The sequence below is a fragment of the Phocoena sinus genome, chromosome 13, assembly GCF_008692025.1.
Source record: "Phocoena sinus isolate mPhoSin1 chromosome 13, mPhoSin1.pri, whole genome shotgun sequence".
Classification (NCBI taxonomy): Eukaryota; Metazoa; Chordata; class Mammalia; order Artiodactyla; family Phocoenidae; genus Phocoena; species Phocoena sinus.
Genome location: NC_045775.1, coordinates 83319524 through 83332679, shown reverse-complemented (window position 1 = coordinate 83332679; position 13156 = coordinate 83319524). Strand labels below are relative to the sequence as shown.

The following is a 13156-nucleotide window of genomic DNA, read 5'->3' as shown; positions in this document are numbered from 1 at the left end:
AACAACAACATCCCGCTCTGCTGCCTGTTTTGCTAAGAGATACAGGGCAGCGAGAGTAAAACAGGTAACCTGGTTTGGCCGAAGCCACACAGGAGATCACTGCTGTCAGTAAGTGTCCTCGCTTAGCCACTGGCAGAGAAGCATGACTCCTAGAAGCAGTGAGTCACAGCACTCGGAGGACGTCAGGTGCCGTCTCCCACTAAAGGAACCAAGTCTGGGGCAGGGAAAGTCCTAGATGAGCCTGGAGCACAATGCACCACAAAGGAAGAAAGGGCCCCAAGTGCTATGTGCAAGGACACAAGGCAGCTTGAACGGGGCTCCCAGTGACCAAACGCTGGATAACTGGGGTCTCAAAAAAAAACCCGGTGTGTTTCAGATACCTAATGAAGAGGCCGGGGTGGGGGGGGGAAGGTTCTTTACAGAAACGTGTGGGAAGGGGGATCACAATACTGCCACCATCCATGTCATAACTACTCAGGCGAGGACTGTCAATGGTGGTTAAAGCCGCTGGGAAGCTCACAGGGACTCTCAGTGCTCCAGGTGACTGAGTCAGTACAGCGCACGAAGACCTATCTCTGATGGCGATGCTGAGCTGACAGCACCTTCTCTGATCACCCAAGTTTGCACTGCGACAGTGACAACCCGTGTGACAATTCAGAGGCACGCAGGAGCACCTGTGTGCACAGTATCCTTCCCAATCATTCTAACTTGCATCTAGTCACAAGGGAACATCCAGACAAATCCAAGCTGAGAAATCATCTGTGGAACTGCTGTTCTGGACTCTTCTTTAAAAAGAATGGCAGACCGTTCATCATTGAGACTAAAACACTAATAACCAAATGCAGTGCACCTCGAAGGAACCCTGGGCCAGGTCAGCAAGCAGCATTACTAAAGACATTTGGGACGATTGGTAAAAAGTGAATGTGGACTGTGAACTACAGATTTTATTGAATTAATGTTATTTTTTCTTAGCTATGATGCTAATCTAGAGGAAAGACATGAGTGTCCATTATACTATTTTTTAAGCTTTCCCCAGACTCAAAACACCAAAAACTTTTGAAGAGCAATAATTCTGCAACTTTCATTACCTGAAGCACTGACACCAGGTGCTTGAGAATCAACACTGATTAAGGAACACTGATACTGAGTTTGTATAAGTTACAGGAGGTGACAAGCGCTGCTTGATTTGTTTTTTATCACTCTTGACTTCCCAGAACTGCTTTAAGAGATGACACACTTTCTAAAAAGTACAACCAGAACTTACATTTTTGCTAGGCACGCACATAGGTGTCCCCTGCTTCACCTGGCCTGCTTCCACAGTCACGCCCATCACTATCGGATCTCGAGAATTGAAAATAAACTGAGGCAGAATTTTTATCTTGCAGGGAAATACTGCTATGTGTCTAAAAGGAAAAAAGAAAACCCAAGAATTTTTAAGCTTACAAAATCACTTCGAAGCATAAAAAAGCAAATGCAGGTGAATATGAGGCCTCTTCTCCCCTCAGCTGAGGGCAGCAGGAAGGCCACACATCAGCGCTCAGGGGTCCCTAGGGTGCTACATCCTCTCTTCATCCTCCTCCTTCCCCTCAGAGCAGCTGCATCACAGGAGCACGTTGGGCCCAGACCAAAGGCTGAGCCCCGCCCCTGAAGATGGAGCTTGAGTGCCTCGGTGGAATCCACCATCAGGTGTGTCCTGGGGCCCGTGTGAGGCCTATTCTGAGGACCACACAGGTATCAAACCACATCCTCCTTTTCTCTACCATGTTCCCACATCAGTTGATCCAAAAGGATACTATTTCTGTGCTTATGAAGCATATGCTTAGAATGCTTTAATGGTTTGTAGCATTTTCTGCTTCTTTTTTTTTTTTTTTTTTTTTTTTTTTGGTAGGCGGGCCTCTCACTGCTGTGGCCTCTCCCGTTGCGGAGCACAGGCCCCGGACGCGCAGGCTCAGTGGCCATGGCTCACGGGCCCAGCCGCTCCGCGGCATGTGGGATCTTCCCGGACCGGGGCACGAACCCGTGTCCCCTGCATCGACAGGCGGACTCTCAACCACTGCGCCACCAGGGAAGCCCTGTAGCATTTTCTTAATCAAACTTCAGTCTTTCCCCTTCAGGTTTCATGATCTAAAGTGAGCACACCTCAATCTAAATCCCAGTATTTACCAGTCTACTTTTAAAATGTACCTCAGACTGAGCCATCCCTCCCTCTGGTCACGCTGGTCTGAGCCTCCACCACGTCCTGCCTGGACTACGGGGGCCTCCTGACAGGCTCTAACCAGCAGCCCCCTAAACCCCGCCTGTGGCCTACGGGGTCCTACAGGATATGGGTGCTGCCAACTTCTCTACCGCAGCTCCTGCCACCCTCCCCGAGGGTCACTGTGGCTGCCTCCACCTCTGAACACGGCCCTGCTGGCTGGTGGTGTCCTTCCACCTGACACCTCCTGGGTGTCTGGGCGGCTCGCTTCACTCTCCCCAGCTGAGCTGCCTCCCCACCACACTATTAACCACAGCTCTCCTCGCCTTATCTAGGCCCTGCCCTGCTTCATCCTGCGCTTATCCCAACTTCTCATGTGTTCTTCACTTGTCTTCCCCTAAGCTCCGAGAGGCAGGGACCTGGTCAGGTCCATTGACAAGGGCTCCCCTGCACCACAGGCTCTGTCAGGTTTGCTCGAGGAATGACACCTGCCAAGGAATGCCTCACCTCCTTTCGTTTTCTAATTTTCCACACTCTCACGGTGTTACCTCCATTCCATGCAACCCCAGATGAGGAACTCCAGCAAGATAAAGTCCCCAGATGTAGCAACTACTCACCCATTAACGCAACCTAGGTCTGCCAAGTTAAAGAAAATTTAAAACTAAGCAGCAATGTTACAGAGAGGATTGGTCCACACACTGCTAGAGTGTCTCTGGTGGGCCAAGTTCACACACTGCTAGTGTCTCAGGTGGGCCAAATCTGTGGCGTACAACACACCACCTGAGGATGCAGCTTCCGGGAGACGAGCGAGTGCCATGCTTCTGTTGTCTACACACCTGGCTGGTATTTGGAAATCCTCAAATAATCAACTTTATTACCAAAGATCCAAAGTAGGTAAAAATCACCAACTTACTTAAATTCTTCTTGTTTCTGTTTCTTGTAGTCTTGTCTATATTTCGTAAAGGCATCGAATAAATGATAAATAATTTCTGCACTAAAAATTCTAACTCCTAAACCGTCAGCCATTTCTTGCGCATCCCGTTCAATTCTCACATCAAAGGCCAAAATTACTGCATACCTAAAAGGTTAAAACACATCAAAGATCATTCAATGAAACCCAGACCATGTCATAACAGTTCTACTAAAATAAAATAGGCAACATAAAAGCCTTTACAGCAGAAGAGAAATTACTTACTGAGGATCATGTTCCAACATCACCGAAGCCTTCATAACATCTTTTTTATGGACTGGACCAATGTTAATTCCTGCATACTGTAAAAAGGGAGTTTCCTAGTTTAACTGCCTGGGTTGGGTAACAGGAACAGCGCCATAAACTATGCCGACCACTGACTCTCGTGGAGTCAGGTACCATTACTTACGGGCACTTCTGATGTTTTCAGAAATTCAAGTAGAGCTTCCAAAGATCCCAGTGTAGATGCCTGGACATAGACTCCTTTCTCTTCTAATTTGATGGCATTTAGTGTCTGCTTTAACTCATGGATCAGTTCATCCTTGAAAAAAGATTACATTTGACAAGGTTATAAATACACCTCTATCTCAGCAGCCTAGAATTAAACTGTTCCTGTTTTTGATTAGGTGTTCATCTGAAAATAAGAAACCAAGGCTTAGGACGGGCAAGGCATGGCAGAACCTGTACGGGAAAGGAAAGAGAGATTTGGCGGCCATAACTGAGCTGTATCCCACTTCACCTCTGTCTATGTTAGGTTTACTAATGTCGAAATATGTTTAACCTCTGTACCACTTGGCAGGGTAGATGGGTGAATGAAATGACGTGATAAATAAGAATCTTCTAAATTTAAATAGTACTACATGAATGTAATATGTTACAGTAGCCCAAAGGTATTTAATGATGAAATACCCTAATCTCAGCAGCCCTTTACTCCATCATCACTCCTTTGAAGGTGAAGAGATTTTTGACCAGAAGTAAGTAAAACAACCATGTCGATGCCATTAAAGATGCACAAGTCCACCCATACTCAAGACTGGCCACAGGGATGCCCGCCCTGTTCTCATAGGCCCTAAGGGGGCCGATTCCCTGGCGACAGTGACTGGGTGCTGCCTAAAGAATAATGGTCCCAGCATAGGACAAGAGCCGCGTGCTGGGAACAGTGCTATCTTCTCTTTGGCAAGAGAATAAATATGTCTCAATGTTTGCTTTTGTGAAACTCTGCTGGGCTCATGTGTGCCATCGGTTCCTGAAAATAGGCAAACAGGCTTTAAAATGACTCCTAAAACCTAGTAAGAGATTTTTTTAGTTCCATCTATATAGCTGAGTATCTTAAAAAAAAAAAAGGAATAAACTTCTAGCTTCTGGTTCATTTTTTATTTAAATAAAATGTTCTAACTTGAATATATATAATCATTTATTCATTGATTTCAGGGTTAATTTCTATCATTTCTTTCTACTTACATTTGTCTTCATTGTTCTTTTTCCAGTTTCTTAAGATGCTAATTCATGATTATACAAACTGAAGTAATTTAAAAGCATCAACTGTTTGTTAAGAGACCACCAGATAAGTCTTCACAAAGACAAAGATGCCCATCTTATTCATCATTCTTAGTGTGTGCTCTACTGACACAAGGTACAACTCAAAACAGCTTTGGAGGAAAAAATAAAATAACTTACTTTAAGAACTGGGATTTCATCTTCTTTATAAGCCACGAGGAGGGGTAAACCAGCCAATGTTTTTTCCAGGTCTTTTCCAAGAATCTTTACCCCCTGAGCTGCTTCTACTTCTTTATGCTTTTCATATTGGTTCTACAGAGATCAAAACATTTGTTATCACGTTTATTTGAAAAGTGGTTAGTGGTAGAAGACGATGTAAGACGATACTGTCATGACCTTGGAACAGAGAAAGATTTCTTTAAACTAGATACAAAAAGCAATAAGTGCAAATGGAAGACTGATAAATTCAACATTAAAGTTAAATAATTCTGTTTCTCAAGCTACTACAGAATGAGTAAAAAGACAAGTCACAGAACAGAAGGTGCATACTAGCCAGTAACATACACTAGTAACTAGCTACCAGTGTAGAACGAAAACAATGTACTTTTGATTTTTATGAGAAACTTAGTTGGTAAACAAGGACTTTCACACATCTCTACTCTGATGGATGGTCCCTCCTGCATGAAGACACCTAAAATTAAACCAGTGAAGGGTGTGTGTTGTGTATTAAGCCAGGTGGCTCTTGAAGTGAGGAAACCACCTCAGTAGAATTTTTAAACACTGCAAGTCCACACATGCCAACGCTTACCACCCTGACTTACCTTTACTCTTAACTCCTTCATAGGAGGAGGTAATAGGAGGCCTCGAATCTGAGTGACAATGGGCCCTTCTACTCCGGGAACAATAATTGTATCTCCTTCCTTCAAACGCCCGTTGATCAATATTACATCTATAGTGGTGCCCATTCCTGGGAGAGCCTTAACCTAAGAGACATTTATTGCAAAGGGAGTGAAATATAGGCTACAATGCACCATGTTGAGATTAAATCTAAATTAGTAGACATCCCCACCCAAGAACCCTGTTTGGGGGTTGGTGGGGGGAGGAATAAACTGAAAAGCTGACAGTACCTCCATCACCTGTGCTCTCAGCTCTTCACAGTGTGCAAGTCTCTTATTCAACATGGTCTGAGTTAACTCGACAAGAAGGTAGATCAGACTTCCCATGCCATCACCAGTATGTGCAGAGGTAGGTACCAAGGACACAAAAGTGCGGGGATCTTTATTCTCATAAAACAAAGCTGCGTTCAACCCCTAGAGACATAAAAAGCAAAGTCATTCCCACAGGCCGAGTGGTGGAAGGAGGTCTCCAGAACAGAAATGACTAACTAGAAGCTGGATGAATAATGGCTCTTCATTCTGAAAAATCCTCAAAAACACTTAGATCATGTATATTCTGGAGGTATTAACCATATTGCAGAAAAGTAGTTTCTTTCCAAGTCAATTTGGTTTTTAAAAGTTAAACATTCAGACTACAAAGAGAGGTCTTGAAATAAAGATTTTAAAAGGAAAAGGGAGAAGGGAAAAGAATGAAAATGCTAATTGCCATTAATAGGGGAACAGAACCAGTATTAATGAAATTAGTGACTTAATTATAAAGACAATGTAAAAGAAGAAAAAATATTCTATGATATAGAATCTTCGTAAAGAAGGGAAAGCTTTCTTACCTGCTGTGCAAATTCCACAATAATAGCCTTTGCCCGCTCCTCAAATTCATCTTTTGTATTCTTTTTCTGCTTCTTTAAAGTAGCAGCCACATCAGAGTCGGGGCTCTTTTTCCAATCATACAACCTATCAATCTGGAAAAGTATTTTTCATAAGAAACATCTCTAAAGCATTCACAACACTCAGGAAGTTAATTAAGGTTAATTTAAAAGCTCCAGAAAATTCCAAATGTATATCACACATATCTGGAAGAGTGTATTACTTTCATTGTACCAAAAGCCCTTCACAGTCTGCTCAACTGCATCCCCTCTTAAATTTGAAGTGCCACACTGCCTACCAGCCTCCAACCAGTTCATGAGAGGCTGCCATTTCTTGCAAAAGATGAAAAACTAGAATTATCCTAGGAACATTAACATATGTTGGAATTCCAAAATGGTTATGTTAAGTAGTATGCAGGAAAAAGGATTAATTACAGCCAAGTACAATCACCAGGAAAATGACATGAAAAATATAGAAAATAATCTATTTTCCTTCACTTTTCAAAAGATGATAAATGGGTATAAAGAAGATTATTTAAGAGTAAAAACAAACAAAAAGGCATAATATATTGGCTCATTCTAGGGTGATAATATAAAAAAGTAGACCAATCTGAATGCTATCAAAAAGGAAAATCAGTAAGTAGAAACAGACCCAGAAATGACAATGATGGTATATAATTAGCATACAAGGGCCTTAAAATAGTTATTATAAATATATTCAATGACTTTAAGGGAAAAACATGTAACTTGTAGAGCTAAAAAAAAAAATATATATATATATATATGAAATGAAGAAAAAATAAATCACTGGATGAGCTGAAGCAAATTACATATTGCCAAAGATCAGCAACCTTGAAGATAAAGCAAATAAAAACTATCCCAACCAAAGCAGGTAGAGAAAAAAGGATGGAGAAAAGAAAAAACTTCAGTCACTATGAGACAATATTAAGAGAAGTAAAGTCCTAGAATTCTATCAAACACTTAAACAAGGAAAGAGTAAGAAAAGAGAGCAGAAAAATAACTGCACAAGTAATGACCAAGAACTTTCTAAGAAAGTCAAACTCAAGTGGGATAAATATAAAGAAAACTATTAAATAATCTCACTGACAAAACTCTTAAAGAAAAAGTCTTTTTAAAAGCAATCAAAAAATTCTACATTACATACTGGGGAACAAAGAATGAGTAGAGATAAAAGCCAGAAAATGAAGATGATGAAGGAAAAAAATATTTTTTAAACCTAGAATTCTATATCAAGTAAAACCATTCAGAAAATATTTCAACCTAAATGATAAATAAAAACATAGTATGTCTAAGCAGTGCTTTTAAGCATACCTTTAAATGCTTATATTAGAAAAGAAAAAAATATCTGAAATCAATCATCTAAGCTTCCATCTTAAGAAACTGGTAAAAGAACAATGAAGACAAATGTAAGTAGAAAGAAATGATAGAAATTAACCCTGAAATCAATGAAATACAAAACAAACAATAGAGAATATCAATAAAACCAAAAGCTGGTTCTTTGAAAGACACAAATTTCTATACTGACAAAAGTAAAAAACGTAAATAACCTACACTTAACTTAAATTCCATGCTGATGGTGCTTTACTAGTGAATCCTATCAAACACTTAAAGAATAATATCATTTCTACACAAACCCTTTCAGAAAACAGAGGAGGAAATACTTCTCAACTCATCTTAGGAGGCCATTACTCTAATAGCAAAACCAGAGAAAAGATATTAAAAGAAATCTACATACCAAAATCACTCATGAAAATCTCCCCCCCAAAATTAGCAAATCAAATCCAGCAATATATGAAAAATATATCATGACCAAGTGGGATTTGTTCCAGTAATGCAAGGTTGGTTTAACATTTAAAAAATCAATAGTAAAGAACAAATGGTACTGGAACAACTGGATGTCCACAGGCAAAACACTGAATACAGACACAGACCTTACACCCTTCACAAAAAAATTAACTCAGAATCGATCACCTAAGTGTAAAACACCAAACTCTAAAACTCTTAGAAGATAACAGGAGAAAATCCAGATGACCTTGGCCACAGTGATGACTACGTAGATACAACACCAAAGGCATGATCCATGAAAGAACTGATGAGCTGGACTTAATTAAAATTAAAAACTTTTGTTCCGTGAAAGAGCCTCAAGAGAGTGACATTACAAAGCACAGACTAGAAGAAAATATTGGCAAAAACACACATCTGGATAAAGGAATAGTATGTAAAATAAACAAATAACTCTCAAAATTCAACAGTAAGTAAACTAAGAATCCAATTTGAAAATGGGCCAAAATACTTAACAAAAAACACCTCACCAAAAAAGATATAAAGATGGCAAATACATACATGAAAAGATGTTTCGCACCTTTTGTCACCAGGAAGATACGAATTAAAACAAGATACCACTACACACCTATCAGAATGGCCAAAATCCAAAGCACTTACAATAGCAAATGCTGGTGAGGATGTGGAGTGACGGGAACCCTCATTCACGACCGGTGGAAATGCAACATGGTGCAGCCACTTTGGAAGACAGTTTGGCAGTTTCTTACAAAACTAAACATTCTTACCATACAGCCCAGCCATCGTGCTCCTTGTTATTTACCCAGGAGTTGAAAACTTACGTGCACACAAAAACCTGCACACAAAAGTCTACAGCAGCTTTATTCATAATTGTCAAGACTTGGAAACAACTAAGATGTCCTTCAGTGGGTGAATGGATAAATAAACAGGTTCATCTAGACAGTGGGATTATCATTCAGTGCTAAAAGAAATGAACTATCAAGCCACAAAAAGACACGGAAGAAACTTTAATCCATATTACTAAGTGAAAGAAGATAATCTGAAAAGGCTACATACATACTGTAGGATTCCAACTATATGACTACTCTGGAAAGGGCAAAACTATGGAGACAGTAGAAAAATCAGTGGTTGCCAGTGGGTGGAAGGTGGGGGGATGAATAGGCAGAGCACAGAGGATTTTTAGGGCAGTGAAAAGGCTGTATAATTCTATAATGGTGGATACATATTATGATACATTTGTCCAAACCCACAGGATGCACCACACCAACAGTAAATTCTAAGGTAAACTACGGGCTTTGAGTGTGTCAGTATAGGTTCATCAACTGTAGCAAATGTACCACTTGGGTGGGGTATACTGATAATGGGAAAAGCTATGAGTGTGGGGGGGTGGGGGGTATATCAGAAATCTCTGTACTTTCCCCTTAATTTCTCTGTGAATTTAAAACTGCTCTAAAAAATGACATGTTTTTTAAATAGCAACAAACTTCTCACACCCTCAACAACATGGATGAAATCACAGAAGCATAATGTTAAATGTAAAAAGCCAGACACAAAAGAACATATTCTGTCAAATTTGATTTACATGAAGTTCAAGAAACAGGCAAAACTAACCCATGGGCACAAAATTTGGAACAGTGGTTGCTATGAGGGGCTGGGGATTGACTGGAATGGGGCATATCGGTACTTCTCGGGTGATGCAAAGTCTGATGTCTTAATTTGGGCTGTGCAACAAGGATGTATATACATTTATCAAAACTCAATTTCACACTTAAGTTCTGTGCATTTCACTGTATATAAATTTTACCTCAATTTAAAAAATAAGGATATAGCAAATTTACAGAAAGCATAAAAATATTTACGTCACAGCTTTTCCACCTGGTAATAATAATTAACCTGTTTTGAACCCTTACTTTGATCAGATACTAGTCTTAACACTTGACATGTTTTATCGCCTCTAATTCTTACAAAAATCCAGTAATGCTCTGTTTTGCAGGCAAAAAGAGGCTAATTAAGGACCCTCTTTATACAGTTTGAAGTGCCAAAGCCAGGATATGAACCCAAGATTCAAACCCTGGAAGCCAAGCTCTTAACCACCGTCCCACTCTGCTAACTCAGAGCTCCTAGGATGTAGTTTCTCTGGAGACAATAACGAAACTAGAAAGAGCGAGTGACTAAGGTAGTGCCTGCAGAGGAAGAGAAGACTGAGATCCTGTTAGACTGTCATCTTCACTAGAAACGTTCTAGGAATGAAGAGCAAATGGAGATTTCCAAGATACAACGAAGACTGCAATCTTAGGGTCACCGTGCCTGCTTAATCCAGATTTGCCCACCACTGGCAAATCCACACTCAAGTCAGAGGTCAAAAGCATAGGCCTGTAGAAAACTCCTAAGGGAGGATGTGTCTGCGTTTGAACAAAGTAACTATAACTTTAGAAAATAAATAAAGATTCAAAAATGACCTTCATAAATTAGAGAAACAAACAGTTGAACTCCTAGAAGAAAACAAAATTAACAAAATGAAGTGGAAGGAAATGGTCTACTAGGTGTGTACATTGTATAATAAAAGACTCGGAAACTTATAAGCTCAAACTGAATTAGAGCAACCCATGAAATCTTCTCTCTCCAAAGTTAATACAATAGTTGGAAGTAATACATGCCAAGTGCCCAATACCTACTAGGCACTCAGTAAATTCTTGTTATTGCTATTTAACAGGATTCATGACTTAGAAATGAGAGAAAACAACCCTATCTCTGCAACTGGTACAGATCAGAGCTTAATGAGAATTGTCATCTCTCCTTTAAAAAAAGTGACAAACTTAGAAAGGGTTCAGTTTACAAAGGTCTTCTAGTGAAGCTGTGGCTGGGAAGAAGGCTTAGTGGTCAGTCTCCTCTAGATTTGTCCAAACCCACAGAGTATACAACACCAAGAGTGAACCCCAATGAAAACGATGAACTCTGGGTGATAATGATGTGTCCAAAGGAGGTTCATCAGTTGTAACAAATGCACCTCTTTGGTGGAGGACACTGGGAACAGAGAGGGGTGTGCGTGTGTGAAGACAGGGGTATACCGGAAATCTCTGTACCTTCCCCTCAGTTTTGCTGTGAACCTTAAAGTGCTCTAAAAACAATAAAGTCCTGATAACAAAAAGTAAAGCCCCTCACCCCCACAGCAACAGCAATTCACGCTGTTACCGAATAAAGGAGAAAAACCACATAAGCATATCAAGAGATGCAAAATGAGCATCTGACAAAAATCAACAACCATTCCAGACTTAAAAGAAAAAACAATACTAAGCAACCTAGGAATAGAAGGGAAATTCCTCAGCTTAATAAAGTGCATTTACATCTGACATCATACTTAATGGTAAGTATGGAGAAGAAACAAGGATGTCTGTCACCACTTTTATTTGACATTGTTCTAGAAGGTCTAGTTAGTGCAGTAAGGAAGAAAAACATTTATAAATTGATAAAGGATACAGATAAGGGAAAAAGTGTAACAGTTTTTATTTGCAGATAACATAATCACGTATACAGAAACTCCCATCCGAGCTACAAAAGCTACTAGGCCTAATCAGTGAATTTAAAAGGTCACAAGATAATAAAACTGTAGCATATTGTCAAGACAAAGTAAAGTAAAGTAAATGTAGAGACAGACATCATGTTCACTGATTGGAAGGCTCAATTTTGTTAAAATGTCCATTCTCCCAGAATTTATCTACAAATACAACCCCAATAAAAATCCCGGAAGGAAGAAACTAACAAGCTGATTCTAAACTTTATATGGAAATTCAAGGACCCTGAAATAAGCAAAACAATTTTGAAAAATAAAAAGTTGAAGAACTTAACCACCCCACCTGTTTTCACGACGTTATTATGAACCTGCAATAATCAAGACAGGGTAGCAGTGGCACAAGGACAGACATATAGGTCAATGGAAGAGAAGAGAAATACTAAGAACAAACATGTACCTACATGGTCAATTAATTTTCAACAAAGACTGCAAAGTAACTCAATGGGGAAAAGAATAATCTTTTCACAAGGGGTTTTTGAAGTAGATATACATTTGGAAAAAAGTTAACCTTGACCCTACCTTACACCATGCACAAAACTAACTTAAAAACATCATAGATCTAAATGCTGAATATCTAGAAACACTGGAGAAATTTTTCATGAACTTGGGGTGGGAAAAGATTACTTATATAGAACACAAGCAACAAATTATAAAAAAAAATAATTTCTCATAAACTGATTTTGCTAAAATTAGAAGTTTCTGCTGCTCTTCCAAAAACCTCATTAAGAAAATGAAAAACTAAGTCCTTGACTATAAGAATATATCTGCAATACACATAACTGACAAAGGACTTCTATTGACAATATAAAGAACTCTTAAAACTGAATTAAGACAACAATCGAATAAAAATGAGCAAAGGATTTTGAATAGAGACTTCAGAGAGACAGAGATGGAACAAGTACATGAAAAGATGTTTGATGCCATTAGCCATCATGGGAATGCAAATGAAACCAGTATACTTTGGCACTACACACTCATGAGAATGGCTACAGGTAGGGTTAAGTGTTGGCAATAATGTGCAGAAACTGGAACTCTTCCAAATTGTGGGTTAAAAAATGTAAAATGGTACAATCTCTTTGGGAAAATGTGTCATTTTCTCATAAAGTTGAACATATACCTACCATATGACCCAGCAATTCTATTCCTAAATATTTACTAAAAGTAAAGGAAAATAAACGTCTACACAAAGACTTGTGTAAAAACGTTTATAGCTGCTTCACTAATAACCTAAAATTGTAATCAATCCAAGAATCCTTCAACAGGTAAATGGATCAAGTGTTAAGATGTATTAGCGAGATGATGAAATATTACTGAATAATAAAAAGGAACAACCTATGACCTATG

At 39.4% G+C, this 13156-nt stretch overlaps 1 protein-coding gene across 5 annotated transcripts in view; it reads right to left on the bottom strand.

The window, feature by feature from the left end:
- The window catches only part of EIF5B (eukaryotic translation initiation factor 5B), a 68897-nt gene that overhangs the window by 3098 nt on the left and 52643 nt on the right, over nucleotides 1-13156 (bottom strand). For all 5 annotated transcript variants that reach the window (XM_032652153.1, XM_032652154.1, XM_032652156.1 and 2 more), the window contains 8 exons: nucleotides 6385-6516; nucleotides 5789-5971; nucleotides 5483-5644; nucleotides 4842-4973; nucleotides 3574-3705; nucleotides 3390-3466; nucleotides 3108-3272; nucleotides 1265-1403 (listed from right to left, as the gene is read on the bottom strand). In XM_032652153.1, the coding sequence (XP_032508044.1) occupies nucleotides 1265-1403; nucleotides 3108-3272; nucleotides 3390-3466; nucleotides 3574-3705; nucleotides 4842-4973; nucleotides 5483-5644; nucleotides 5789-5971; nucleotides 6385-6516 (1122 nt within the window). The remainder of the gene's footprint in view (nucleotides 1-1264; nucleotides 1404-3107; nucleotides 3273-3389; nucleotides 3467-3573; nucleotides 3706-4841; nucleotides 4974-5482; nucleotides 5645-5788; nucleotides 5972-6384; nucleotides 6517-13156) is intronic.